Source organism: Oryctolagus cuniculus, chromosome 10, assembly GCF_964237555.1.
Source record: "Oryctolagus cuniculus chromosome 10, mOryCun1.1, whole genome shotgun sequence".
In the NCBI taxonomy this organism is placed as follows: Eukaryota; Metazoa; Chordata; class Mammalia; order Lagomorpha; family Leporidae; genus Oryctolagus; species Oryctolagus cuniculus.
In genome coordinates, this window is record NC_091441.1 from 117,098,329 (window position 1) to 117,112,032 (window position 13,704).

At 57.9% G+C, this 13,704-nt stretch overlaps 1 protein-coding gene across 3 annotated transcripts in view; it reads left to right on the plus strand.

Annotated features, from left to right (window-relative positions):
• The window catches only part of LHFPL4 (LHFPL tetraspan subfamily member 4), a 34,291-nt gene extending 21,698 nt beyond the window's left edge, over positions 1-12,593 (plus strand). For all 3 annotated transcript variants that reach the window (XM_051831976.2, XM_070051188.1, XM_051831975.2), the window contains exons 3-4: positions 6,850-7,086; positions 9,203-12,593. In XM_051831976.2, coding sequence (XP_051687936.2) covers positions 6,850-7,086; positions 9,203-9,303 — 338 coding nt within the window. In that variant the 3' untranslated portion in view covers positions 9,304-12,593. The remainder of the gene's footprint in view (positions 1-6,849; positions 7,087-9,202) is intronic.
• Positions 12,594-13,704: the final 1,111 nt, after the last annotated feature.

Genomic DNA, 13,704 nt, shown 5'->3' on the forward strand with positions numbered 1-13,704 from the left:
GCTTAACCTGCTATGCCACAGTACTGGCCCCCATGTAAAAAAAAAAAAAAAAAGACTTATTTATTTGAAAGTCAGAGTTACACAGAGACAGAGGCAGAGAGTGAGTGAGTGAGAGCAGTCTTCCATCTGCTGATTCACTCCCCAATTGTCCACAGTGGCCAGAGCTGCACCGATCCGAAGCCAGGAGCTTCTTCCAGGTCTCCCACGTGGGTGCAGGGGCCCAAGGACTAGGGTCATCTTCTACTGCTTTCCCAGGCCATAGCAGAGAGCTGGTTAGAAGTGGAACAGCCGGGACTAGAACCAGTGCTTATATGGGATGCTGGCACTGCAGGCTGCGGTTTTACCCACTATACCACAGTACTGGCTCCCAAGTAAATTAAAAAAAAATTTTTTTTTGTGGAGGGACCAGGTTGTGGAGCAGTGGGTTAAATCCCCACCTATGATGCTGGCATCCCATTGGTTCAAGTCCTGGCTGCTCTGCTTTCAACCCATCTCCCTGCTTATGACCTGGGAAAGCAGGGGAGATGATTCAAGTGTTTGGGCCCCTGCACCCACATGGGTAACTTGGATGGAGGCCTGGGCTCCTGGCTTTGGCGTGGCCCAGCCCTGGCCATTGCAGTCATCTGAGGAGTGACCCAGTGGCTGGAAGATTGATCTCTATCAGTCTGCCTTTTTTTTTTTTTTTTTTTTTTTTTTGACAGGCAGAGTGGACAGTGAGAGAGAGAGACAGAGAGAAAGGTCTTCCTTTGCCGTTGGTTCACCCTCCAATGGCCGCCGCTGCAGCCGGCGCACCACGCTGATCCGATGGCAGGAGCCAGGATCCAGGTGCTTTTCCTGGTCTCCCATGGGGTGCAGGGCCCAAGCACCTGGGCCATCCTCCACTGCACTCCCTGGCCACAGCAGAGGGCTGGCCTGGAAGAGGGGCAACCGGGACAGAATCCGGCGCCCCGACCGGGACTAGAACCCGGTGTGCCGGCGCCGCAAGGTGGAGGATTAGCCTATTGAGCCACGGCGCCGGCTCCAGTCTTTCAAATAAAATAAATGTATTTTTAAAAGTTCATGGAAAATTGAATTAAGGAAGCTTATTTTGGTGCACAAATGTTTGAAATCCATGCATAGATTTTTCACCACGCACATCACTATGAAAATATTGAGGGTTTTTTGAGCTTATGGATTTCAACAGTTTTCTGCATCAAAGCAACCTTTTGATTCCATTTCCCTCCTCATACAAGCCGGCATCAGGCACCTGTGGTGAGAACAACCGTCCATTTCCAGTTCTCCTAACTTCAGGGGAAGCTGTCTGTCGGGGTTAGGGCTGGAGTCCTCTGTGCCTCTCTCTTGCTAATGGGTCTTGGGCTCGCAGCATGTGACTCTGAAGTATCCAACTAGGTTCTAAGAATGTTATTTTGGTTTCCAATGGTCCCAGCTCTCTTCCTTGAAAGTGATTTAAATTTATTTGGTAAGTAAATACACCTAAGCCTAAAAGTCAATCAATTTAGGCTGGCGCCGTGGCTCACTAAGCTAATCCTCCACCTGTGGTGCCAGCACCCTGGGTTCTAGTCCTGGTCAGGGCACTGGATTCTGTCCCTGTTGCTCCCCTTCCAGGCCAGCTCTCTGCTGTGGCCCGGGAGTGCAGTGGAGGATGGCCCAAGTGCTTGGGCCCTGTACCTGCATGGGAGACCAGGAGGAAGCACCTGGCTCCTGCCTTTGAATCGGTGCAGCGCGACGTCTGTAGCAGCCATTTGGGGGTGAACCAACAGAAGGAAGACCTTTCTCTCCGTCTCTCTCTCTCTCTCTCTGTCCACTCTGCCTGTCAAAAAAATAAGTCAATCAATTTAAAAAACAAAAAACCCCAAACGACTAAAGACATGTCTTCTGCTGGCTCATTCCCCTCAGCCTGCTGTTTCTCTCTCTGGTCATTAAGTCCTGAGTGCTGTCGGTGGTCGCCATCTGACCGTCGTCTTTAGTGCTGCTGGTGGTAGTCATCTGACTGTCATCCTTAGTGCTGCCAATGGTCGCCATCTGACCATTGTCCTTAGTGCTGTCGGTGGTCGCCATCTGACTGTTGTCCTTAGTGCTGTCGATGGTCACCATCTGACTGTCGTCCTTAGTGCTGTCGATGGTCACCATCTGACTGTCGTCCCTATTGCTGCTGGTGGTCGCCATCTGACTGTGTCCTTAGTGCTGCTGGTGGTCACCATCCGACCATCGTCCTTAGCGCTGTCAATGTTCACCATCTGACTGTCGTCCTTAGTGCTGCTGGTGGTCGCCATCTGACTGTCGTCCCTAGTGCTGCTGGTGGTCGCCATCTGACTGCGTCCTTAGTGCTGCTGGTGGTCACCATCCGACCATCGTCCTTAGCGCTGTCAATGGTCACCATCTGACTGTCGTCCTTAGTGCTGCTGGTGGTCGCCATCTGACTGTCGTCCCTAGTGCTGCTGGTGGTAGTCATATGACTGTCATCCTTAGTGCTGTCGATGGTCGCTATCTGACTGTCGTCCTTAGTGCTGTCGCTGGTCATCATCTGACTGTCGTCCTCAGTGCTGCTGGTGGTAGTCATCTGACCGTTGTCCTTAGTGCTGTTGATGGTCATCATCTGACTGTCGTCCTTAGTGCTGTCGCTGGTCGCCATCTGACTGTCGTCCTCAGTGCTGCTGGTGGTAGTCATCTGACCGTTGTCCTTAGTGCTGTTGATGGTCATCATCTGACTGTCGTCCTTAGTGCTGTCAATGGTCATCATCTGACTGTCGTCCTTAGTGCTGTCGCTGGTCGCCATCCGACCATCGTCCTTAGTGCTGTCGCTGGTCGCCATCTGACTGTCGTCCTCAGTGCTGCTGGTGGTAGTCATCTGACCGTTGTCCTTAGTGCTGTTGATGGTCATCATCTGACTGTCGTCCTTAGTGCTGTCGATGGTTATCATCTGACTGTCGTCCTTAGTGCTGTCGATGGTCGCCACCTGACTGTCGTCCTCAGTGCTGCTGGTGGTAGTCATCTGACCGTTGTCCTTAGTGCTGTTGATGGTCATCATCTGACTGTCGTCCTTAGTGCTGTCAATGGTCATCATCTGACTGTCGTCCTTAGTGCTGTCGCTGGTCGCCATCCGACCATCGTCCTTAGTGCTGTCGCTGGTCGCCATCTGACTGTCGTCCTCAGTGCTGCTGGTGGTAGTCATCTGACCGTTGTCCTTAGTGCTGTTGATGGTCATCATCTGACTGTCGTCCTTAGTGCTGTCGATGGTTATCATCTGACTGTCGTCCTTAGTGCTGTCGATGGTCGCCATCTGACTGTCGTCCTTAGTGCTATCGATGGTCATCATCTGACTGTCGTCCTTAGTGCTGTCACTGGTCACCATCCCACCATCGTCCTTAGTGCTGCTGGTGGTAGCCATCTGACCATCGTCCTTAGTGCTGCTGGTGGTAGCCATCCGACCATCGTCCTTAGTGCTGTCGCTGGTCGCCATCTGACTGTCGTCCTCAGTGCTGCTGGTGGTCACCATCTGACCGTTGTCCTAACTGCCTGCCCCAGGCAACGTCAGTAGGCTGTAGCGTGACCAGATGGAGGTGCTGCATCCGAGGGCTCCTCCCTGGCACCGGGCAGCTAGGGCTGGGCAGCTGCATGGGAGCTGCCTCTCTGCCTGCCTGGCAAGTAAACAGATTTTTAACAGTTTCAATGGAATTAAAATAAGCTGAGTTTGGTGTAAAAAAGGTGAAACCCATGCATAGTGTTTGTTATGATGCTCACTCTCCATGAAAGTTTTGAAGAGCCCTCATATGCATGCATGGATTTAAAACTATTTTCTTGCCTCAAAATAACCAGTTCATTCCATCTCTGTGGACTTTTTGAAGTCCCCTGGTACAGATGGCATTCGCGGCAGAGCCGGAGGGTGATGCTGCTGCCGGCATCTGGTGAGTGGCGGCCAGGGGAGACGTTAAACTCCCACAGTGCCCAGGGCAGCCCCAAGAGCAATCCAGCCCAGGCCAGGGGAGACGTTAAACTCCCACAGTGCCCAGGGCAGCTCCAAGAGCAATCCAGCCCAGATGCTGGAGACTCTAAGGACGACAACCCCGTGTCTGGGGTCCTTCAGCCAGCTCAGTATTCCCCAAAGAGGCCTGACCTTGGGATCCAGAGACCCCAGCCTCAGTCCCCCCATCCAACAGACGGGAAGGCTGAAGCCTGCCTTGTCTGCTGTGCTGTCTCCTGGTAGCTGAGCCTCCCGGCCGCTTTCCTGTCTGAGGCTCCCCACGCTGGTGTCCTGTGCCCCCTCCATGTCTTCTCCTTGTGGAGCCCATCCAGAGTGGCCTCTGGAGCCAGTTAGCCACCATCTGCCACGTGCAGAGGGAGGGCGGCAGAGGGGATGCCTGGCAGCGTCCGGCACCAGCAGCCAGCGTCCCCGTGGGAGCACTCGGTGGCCCCGTGACTCCTCTTCCGAGTGCAGCTGTGATTTTACTTCTCCCTCGGGCCTCTGCTCTGGAGAGCAGACACTGCACGGTGCCCGGCGCAGAACAGGCTGTGCCCAGTAGGAAGAGTGAGCAGCGGGGAGAGGACAGGTTGAGGGGACAGATGTGCCAGAGCAGGGAGAGAGAGGAAAGGAACAAGAGAGGGGTGCAGAGGGAGGCTGGTGACAGGTGGGGTCGCGGAACAAGGCTGGCCAAAGGGGTGGAGACGAAGATGCAATGGACGCCGGGAAGCAGGGACAGCCAAGGGCTGGGCAGGGAGACATCTCCCTGTGGCTGGATGCGCGTGTGGTTTCCATGGAGACAGGGATGCTCCAGGCGTGAGCAGAAACAGCTGTGGAGCGGGCGCCCCCTGTGGCCGCTGGGGAGAGGAGTTAGGGGCGGTGGTCGCTGCTGACACTGCTTCTGTCCCCTGCCCCAGTAGAGGCGTGGGTGGGCCCCATCCCCACCATGGAGTCCCAAGGGTCTGGCCAGGAGCTGTGCGGGGGCGGGTGGCTAAGCCTGAGCCCTTCGTCATTAGCACAGGATTCAACCCCAGAGCCCGAGTGATGCACGAGTGCTCCCAGCCCCTTCCTCGGTGTCTGGTGGGGGGACTGTCAACCTCGCTCTGCTCCTTGGCCACCCTGGCTCTTTCCCACCGCAGGAGAGAGGAGCAGGCCGAGCCCTGGGCCCCTTCCCACCATGGGGACAGGTGGGCAGTGGGCAGAGCTGACCACACGCCCACGTGATGAATCCATATGAAGTGACCCATGGGCTTGGCATGAAGTCAAGGGCTCCTTGGCTCCCCCCAGGGCCCTTCAGGGTCTCTGAACATCCAGCAAGATGCCCGACTCTGGTGGGAGCTCCCTGCAGGGCCCGGGGCTGCAGCAGGTGGGCAGACGCAGCTCCTGAGCACCAGGCTCCCTGCCGGCCCCCGAGCAGCGTGTGGTGCCCGTGTCTCAGCCAGTCGCTGAGGAGTGGGTCCTGGCTTCTGGGCTCAGAGCTGGGCCACCACCCTGTGAGCATCCAGGCCGGGGCTGGGGGCGGGTGCTAAGGAGGAAAGCCGTGAAGCTGCACTGGCTCCCGGTCTCCCTCTGGCCACCTCTGCCTCTCTGGTCTGAAACCAGCTCCTCATTATGTCATTATTAGTTCATTGTCACAGCTGGCCTCGTAGTAACAGCTAATCTGGGGCCTACTGTACCAAGCACTTCACTTTGCTGCCACCTGTCACCTTCGTGTCACCCGATACCACCCTCTCCCCATTTTACAGACAAGAAACAAGCTTGACAGTCCAGGGGAGCAGTGTGCGAGGTTCAGCTGTTAAGACGCCTTGGCAGGCCTGCGCCACCTGCACTGCCAGCATCCCATATGGGCGCTGGTTCAGGTCCCGGCTGCTCCACTTCCAATCCAGCTCCTTGCTAATGCACCTGGGAAAGGAATGGAAGTTGGCCCAAGTGCTAGGGTCCCTGTCAGCTACATAAGAGTCCTGGAGGAAGCTCCTGGCTCCTGGCTCTAGCCTAGCCCAGCCCCAGCCATAGCAGCCCTCTGGGAAGTAAACCAGTGGATGCAAGATTCTCTCTCTCTCTCCTTTCGCTCTGTAACTCTGCCTTCTAAAGAAATGCATGAATATATTTGAAAAAAAAAAAAAAAAAAGGTGCCTGGGGACATGTGCAGCCCATATAGAAGTGCCTACCTTGGCTGTTGGGGGACATTTAGGGAGTAAAACAGCAGATGGAAGAATTCTGTCTTTGCCTTTCAAATAAAAATAATTTTAAAAAGCCAAGGACCGTTCTCAAGGTCACACCTGTAGGAAACAGCTGAGCTGGGATCTGCTGCCTGGCCTTGCACACCAGTTTGACAGCGCACGCTTCCCCCTACACTAAGCTCCACGCGGCTGCAATCCCAGCACCTCCAATGGGCACCACCTGAGTGAGTGCCTGGCCCATGACCAGAACCACCTGCGAGGCAAGGAGTGTGTTTCCCACCAGAGAGACTCGGGCAGGCCTATGGGTTTGTGGTTGGCGAAGCCTCCAGGGATGTGGAGCTGAAAGAGTGGAAGAACCTGGCTGTGCCCCTTCACCCCACTGCCAATGCCCCCCAAAGTCTGCTGGGGGAAGATAACGGGTTTTCAGCATCTCCTATGAGCAGACAACAGCACCCAGGGCACATATGTTGAATGAATGAAAATATAAAAAAGAAAAAAAATAAGATTGAGGAGGAAGGGAGGGGGCAATCCTGTCCAGGGGCTAGAGGGAGCTGAAAGGGAGGTGCCTGGGGCTTGTTTTGGGGGAGGGGGCCTTGCTCTTTTCTCACTGTCCAAGTGTGGGCTGCGGGTGGAGTGGGAAGCCTGGGGTCCCGAGGCTCTGGGAAGTCACAGCGTTCTCTCTGCCCTCCTCACCGCGGCGGCCCTCCCTAGCTCTGTGCCTCGTGCTGGGCTGCATGATCTTCCCCGACGGCTGGGACGCCGAGACCATCCGGGACATGTGTGGGGCCAAGACGGGGAAGTACTCACTTGGGGACTGTTCGGTGCGCTGGGCCTACATCCTGGCCATCATCGGCATCCTCAACGCCCTCATCCTCTCCTTCCTCGCCTTCGTTCTGGGCAACCGGCAAACAGACCTGCCCCCCGAGGAGCTCAAACAGGAGAACAAAGGCAAGTGCGGGCCAGCGGGCAGGCGGGTGGGCGGGACCCTGGCTGCAACTGGTAGCACACTGATGCAAATCGGGAACTCCTCTGGAAAACGCTTTGATGTTATCACTCACACCTGTCTGTGCCGGCAGACCCGCCTGGTGGGGGGTGGGGGAGGATAAGCCCAGGAGAAAAGCTCAGGAATGCTGGGAGACAGCCGACAGGAACCGAAACCTAGACAGAGGCGTAGACAGGCTCAGGTGCCTAGCGCACAGGAGCGGTGCATCCTGGGAACTCGCACCAAGAGGAAAATCCCAAGGTCTGGACGCAGGGATCTCTTTTTATTGAGCTCAAACCCCAGCAGTGTGTTCAAACAACACTTAATTATGGTAGTATTACATGTGTGTGCATGTGGTTTTTTTTTTTAAAGAAACGATAAACCCCAAACACAAAATAGTGGTTATTTGTGATTGGGCTCAGAGAGGAGGGAGCCGGAGGTGGGCGTGCACGCCTCTTCAGGACAGTCGGCTTTGTCACTGCACATCACGCATGGACGTTTGTCTGTATCAAGCGACATTAGAGGGTGATACAGAAAACATTCACACATAGGCCAGAGCTCCTGGGGTAGCCGCTGTGCCCGGAGCCTTCCGGCGCCTCTCCACCAGGGATGAGCGAGCAGAGTGGATTTAACTAGGAGGGTGCAGGCTTTCGCAGTTCCTGAGGAAGATGGAAGTAAATAGTGTCTCTAAGAAGGTTAGCACAAAGATTATTCAGGGTGGGCTGCGAGTGACCCAGCCCTGGCCAACACGACCTGGAGACCAGGTGAGTGTCCCCTGGGGGTCGGGTCCAGCTGGAATTTCTGTGTTCCAGGTGAGCATGCGCTGGCTTGGCTCGCAAAGGTGGGCTCTAGGTGAGCAGGGTGGGGTGGGGTGGGGGAGTGACCCTCTCACCGGTGGGCTGCTGCCGGGTTTTCGGGAGGGCCTTTGTGGGACCAGGTGAGCGGTGTAGGTAAGGAGCTGAGGGTTGCTCCAGGCTGCCCGGGTGGCTAAGACCACGCGGACCCCACGTGCACACCGCCAGGTCGAACTGCCTGCCAGGACAAACAGCCCAGCCCCTGCCAGGCAGACGGGGCTCGGCAGGTGTTTCTGGTGCGTGCCGAGCAGGCTTCACCACTGCTACAGCGAGCGTGCACAAGCCTTCCCATGCACACGTGCAAGGGTGCTCTCGGTCCATGCAGAAGACAAGCTGCGTGCTCAAAACCTGAGTGCAAGCCGGCCGTCCAAGGGGTGGTGCCCGGAGGACAGGTGCCTGTCCGGGTGCCCTGGTGTCCGTGTGTGATGCTCACGGTCGCAGCCTTCCCTGAGCTGTTAGCCTGCGCTAACGGGTTCCATCTATGAAGGAGACCACGGGGGCCCCGTGTCAGCCCATTTGGCTGGAAGTGGCCTAGAATGGGGCTGAGCTTGGAAGTGACTTCACCTTGAGCCTCAGGTTCCTGCCCCTCGCGGTACAGGGTCTTGGGAACAGCGAGGCTGTCAGGAAGGAGGGCAGGAGGGCCGAGCCTGCAGCGCCAGAGGGTCCGGCACGTGGTGCGGGCCTGCCAGCTCCCCTCCAAGCAGGCCTCCAAGGAGGGAGCAAGCCTGGATTCCCAGTGCAGAACTTGAACCCAGGTCCAAGTCCAAAACCCAAGCTCTTCACTGTCTTGGGCCAGTGATGCCACAGACCACTGCCCCCAGCGTGGGACCCTCCTGGGTGGCTGCTGGGCTAAGCTGCTCTTCCCAGAAGCCCCTTCTGATGGAGCTGGGGAGGGGGTGCCTCTGTAGCCTTGGTGGGAGAACAGGGCTTGACTGTGCTGGCAGCTTCCCCAAGTGCAGAGCGGGGGCTCAGATGAACTGGGAGCCCCAGACCCCGAGCTGGGAGGGCACAGAGCGTGTGGCTGCGTCTGCAGTGGGTCCCGCCTGGGCGCCCACTCACGCCCAGGACTTGGCTGGCGTCGGCTGTCCCTGTGAGGCAGGCTCAGCTCCCCACTGCACGGGTGAGGACCTGGGGCTGAGATCTCCATGGCTGGGATCCCACAGCCCTGCGGTTCACCGCGTGGCAGGGTGGCCGCCTGATGTCCTCCACTTCTCTCTCTCTCTCTCAGATTTTGTGGGCTCCACAGTAAGCTCCGTGCTGCGGCCAGGGGGTGACGTCTTGGGATGGGGAGTGCTCCCCTGCCCTGTGGCCCACTCCCAGGGGCCCTGAAGGCCAGGATCACAGCCCGGGAATTGACCTGACCTCGGCCTGTCCTGGCTCTGGCCCTCTCGTCCCTCCACTCAAGCTCCCAGGGAAGACTCCATCGCAGACTGGCTTCTCACCTGCGGCTTCTGGTTGGAAGAGAGGCTGGAGCCGGGGTGCGGCCCGGGGCGTGGGAGAGGCCCTGGAGAACCTTGGAGGGCCTGATTCTGGCTCCTGCCTCAGTCTGACCTGCGGGGGCCTGAATCCCACCCCCCAAGACCTGCAAGTTTCTCCTCTGCTCTGCAGTCAGGCCTGGAGGCCCCCGCAGGTCCCCGGGGGAAGGGGGTCCTGTGGCTGCGGCTCCCAGGTTCCCCGTCTCCTGCAGAAATGTATTCCAGACACTGCCCCAGGTGGGCTGGACTCTTGGCTACTTTTTCTTTTCTTTTCTTTTCTTTTCTTTTCTTTTCTTTTCTTTTCTTTTCTTTTCTTTTCTTTCTCTCTCTCTCTCTCTCTCTTTTTTTTTTTTTTTTTTTTTTTTTTGCCGATGTTGGTTTCACTGCATCTGCCAACAGAGCTCCAGGTGCCACCAGCCTTCCGGGGGCCACCTGAGCCTGTCCCAGCCTGCTCCCAGCTCTCCCAAAGGAGTCTGTGCCACACCTAGGGAGAGTGCACAGGGCCTGTCTGTCCACTGCAGCCCAGGCCCCGATCAGCCAGAGCCTCAGAACACAGGCTATGGAGCAGCGGGGCAGGCGAAGGGCCAAGCCGGCTGGAGCTGTGGACGCTGCCCTGCCTGGGGCCAGCCTGGCCTCCTGGCTGCCAGGGTGAGTCACTGGCAGACCCTTGTCCCTGGCCGGTTTTGTACGGCACAGAAGTGGCCTCACTGTCAGGGTTGGGTTTTGGGGAGGGGGCCCACTGGTAGGGAACTAGGGCTGCGTCACCCTTCTGCCCCTCTCTTGCCCCCGCACTTGGGCCTGTGCCAAGGGCAGAGACTCTCTTGCCTCTTTGATACTTTTCTGTGTAACTTGAACTTGCAGGTCACCTCTGAACAGGGTACCCCCTGTCCCCTTCCCAGGCCTTGTTATCCCATCCCTGCCTCTTCCTCCTCCTTGCCCACCTCTGGCCTTGCGACCTGCCCAGGGCCTGCAGCCTGATGGGCAGTGCTTGGAGCTGAGGCACGAGTGTGCGTGCGTGCCCTAGAGTGTGTGTGTGTGTGAGTGCATATCTGTGTGCTTGTGTGTGCCAGTGCATGCCTGCTTGTGTGTGAGTGTGTGCTTGAGTGTATGTGTGCGTGCAAGTGTGTGCGTGAGTGTATGAGTGCCGGAGTGTGCGTGTGTGAGCACACGCGTGTGAGTGCCATCGGAGACAGATGAGAAGTCCTCTCGCCCTCTCCTCCCGCGGCGGGACGTCTCCCTCCCCCTGGGCCGGGAGCGACTGTGTTGGGGGTGGGGGTGGGGGTGGAATGCTGTGGTGTTTCCGGAACACCCGCATCACCTTGTGCATTCCGCAGCAGAGGCAGAGCCCACAGCCCTCTCCACACTGGGGAAGGTGCCACTGCCCGCTGTCCGCAGGAGCGTGGCGCCCCCTGCAGGCTGCACGGGGACACAGCTGTCCGTGACCTTGGCCTTAGCCGCAGGGGACAGCAGCTTCAGGGGCATGCACTTGCCAACCTTGTGCTCATTTCCATAGGACTTGGGCCTGAGAATTAGGATTTCCCAGAAAGCCCGTCTCTGCCCGTGTGCCCCACCCGGGCCCTAACCGGAATCACACGCTGGGTCCCTGTGGGATGTGTCAGACCTGGAAGTTACTAAAGTCCTGACACTCCCTTTCCACTACACTCTGGCCCCTGGCTGGGGCTAGGGGCACCAGAGTCCCTTGTTAAATGGTGGTAAGGGGGACAGGAGTAAGCTCCTGGGAGTCAAACCAAAGGCCAGTGCTGGAGGGGAGGGCAGAGGACAGAGTGAGGGGAGGGACCAAGAGCCAGGGCTTAGGAATGGGGAGGGAAGGGGGGAAGGTGGGGAGGGAGGTCAGACATGGGAGGAGAAGAGAGAAGAGCCAGAGTGGGCAGCAGGAAGGACGCAGAGCTGGCTGATGGACAGAGAGAGGACTAGATGCTGGAGTGGCAAGCTGCAGCGCCAGACCCGGGCTCGGGGCGAAGGCGAGGGGAAGAGGAGTGAGGCTGGGTGCGGGGCAGTGGGAGAGCAGCTGCTGCCCGGACAGCAGCTGAGTGGCTGAGTGGTGAGCATCCCCCAAGGATGCCTCTTGCCCTAGGGGGCCACCTGACCTGGAGCCCGGCGGCCACAGCCCTGTCGCTTTGTGGAGGATCGGGGTGTGGAAGCCATATCAGAGTGTGCAGGGGACCTGTGTCCAGGTGACAGGAGGAAGGGTCAGTGCCAGGCGGCAGAGATGGAGCCTGATCACGTTTCCAGGCCACCATTTCCACTCCAGCTGCTGTCTGGGCAGGGCAGCCTGGAGGTGCGCCAGGGAGTTTGGGGCTGGGAGCCCCCCCAGGTGAGCTGAAGTCTGCGGGGACCCCAAGGTAATGTTGCAGTGGGGCAGGTGACAGAGCCTGAGCCCGGACCCCGGGCCCTGACAGCCCTCCAGAGTGGCCCTGGGAAAGTGGCGTTGGGGCGCGCCCTGACCCGAGGCAGGGGAATGGCTCTGGCCGTGGGGAGGAGCGAAGCAGAGCACCGTCTCCATCGCTGGCCGCAGGAGGATGACTGGAGCGCTCTGCCCGCTTCTCTCGCACTTCCGCAGCCACAAGCTGGATGTGGCTCGTTCCCTGGCCCCTGGTGCTGGGCCAGTCCTTTGGGGCCTCTGGCAACGTGAAGATGTTCCTTTCGAGGACGAGCAGCCGTGGAGGGGGTGAGAGTGTTGGGTGGGACCGAGGGGCCTGGGATAGCCAAGGACATGAGCTTCTGGACTGGGCTATGGGGAAGAGCCCCTGCCTGGGGGACTTGGCCTTGCCCAGCTCCCGGTGTGGACTGACAGGGACCCTTCTGTGGAGAAGCTGGGATCTCTGCCGCACAGGAAGCCTGCAGACCCCTGCGTGGCTCAGGGCGGGCTTCTGGGAGGGACTGACCGGAGGTCGCTGAGGGGCAGCAGGGGGCCACCGTCACTAGGCCCGTCACGAGGATGGCTCGCCTCGTCTAGCCTGTTAGTTCTGTCTGAATGCGTCCTCGCTGTTCATCGTCCAATTTGGTAACGTTTATTTTGGTCCTGACCCCTTCTGCTGCTGCTGGATCTGAGCTTCAGTGCCGGTGGAATGATGTTCAAATAAAGAAACACTTTGTATCACCCACGCTGGCTGCTGCTTCTCTGTGTCCGGCCTCTGGGCGACCTGGCGACCCCTCCTCTCAGGGTTGGCCGCACACATAAAGTACTGCCGTGGCATAACAAGAGAGCTGCAAACGTGATCACGTTAGAAAACAGACACTAACAAGACCCTGGCGCAGTCTGGCCGTGACGGATATGGCCCAGAGTCTTGTCAGGAACCCAGGCTCCCCCGCAGCCCTCGGTGCTCCAGGTGCCTGCTCCACGGTCCGCTGGGAGGAGACGTCTGAACCCCCACACGACTGGAAGGGAGGGTGGAAATGCAGGTGCCAACCCAAACTACGCTGGGGTCTGCTACCAAGGGGGCTGGACGGGAGAGAGGGTGTGGGCAGGGGACCGCAGCCCACGAGGCTTCACACGGTCTGCCCACGTGGTCCTGGACGACTCACTTCACTTCTGTCAAAACCCTGTGAGTGGGGTCGGTGCTGTGGTGTAGTGGGCTAAGCCTCTGCCTGCAGCACCAGCATCCCATGTGGCCCCAGTTCGAGTCCTGGCAGCTGCTTTTCCCATCCAGCTCTCTGCTATGGCCTGGGATAGCAGTAGAAGATGGCCCAAGTTCTTGGGCCTCTAAGCCTACATGGGAGACCTGGAAGAACCTCCTGCACCTGGATTCAGATCAGCTCAACTCCAGCCATTAAGGCCATTTTAGGAAGTGAACCAGCAGATGGAAGACCTTTCTCCTCTCTCTGTCTGTAACTCTACCTCTCAAATAAATAAATATTTCAAAAAACAAACAACCGTGAATGGTAGGGACAGCACAGTGAGGTGGGAAGCGCAGGTGGCAGGCCTGGGGACAGCTCAGGGGGGCATCTGGCACACTGTGAAGTGCCCCTCGTGGTCGCCACAACAACCATTTCTACATTGAGAATTGTCTTTCTTAAAAAAAAAAAAAAAAACTTATTTAAGGCAGAGATAAAGAGAAAGAGGAGATAAGTCATCCATCTGCTGGTTCACTCCTCAAATGGCTACCACGGCCGACGCCAGGCCAAAGCCAAGAGTCAGGAGTTTCTTCTGGGTCTCCCATGTGGATGCAGGGGCCTAAGGACTTGGGCCATCTAATGCTGCTTTCCAGGCACATTAGCAAGGAGCTGGATTGGA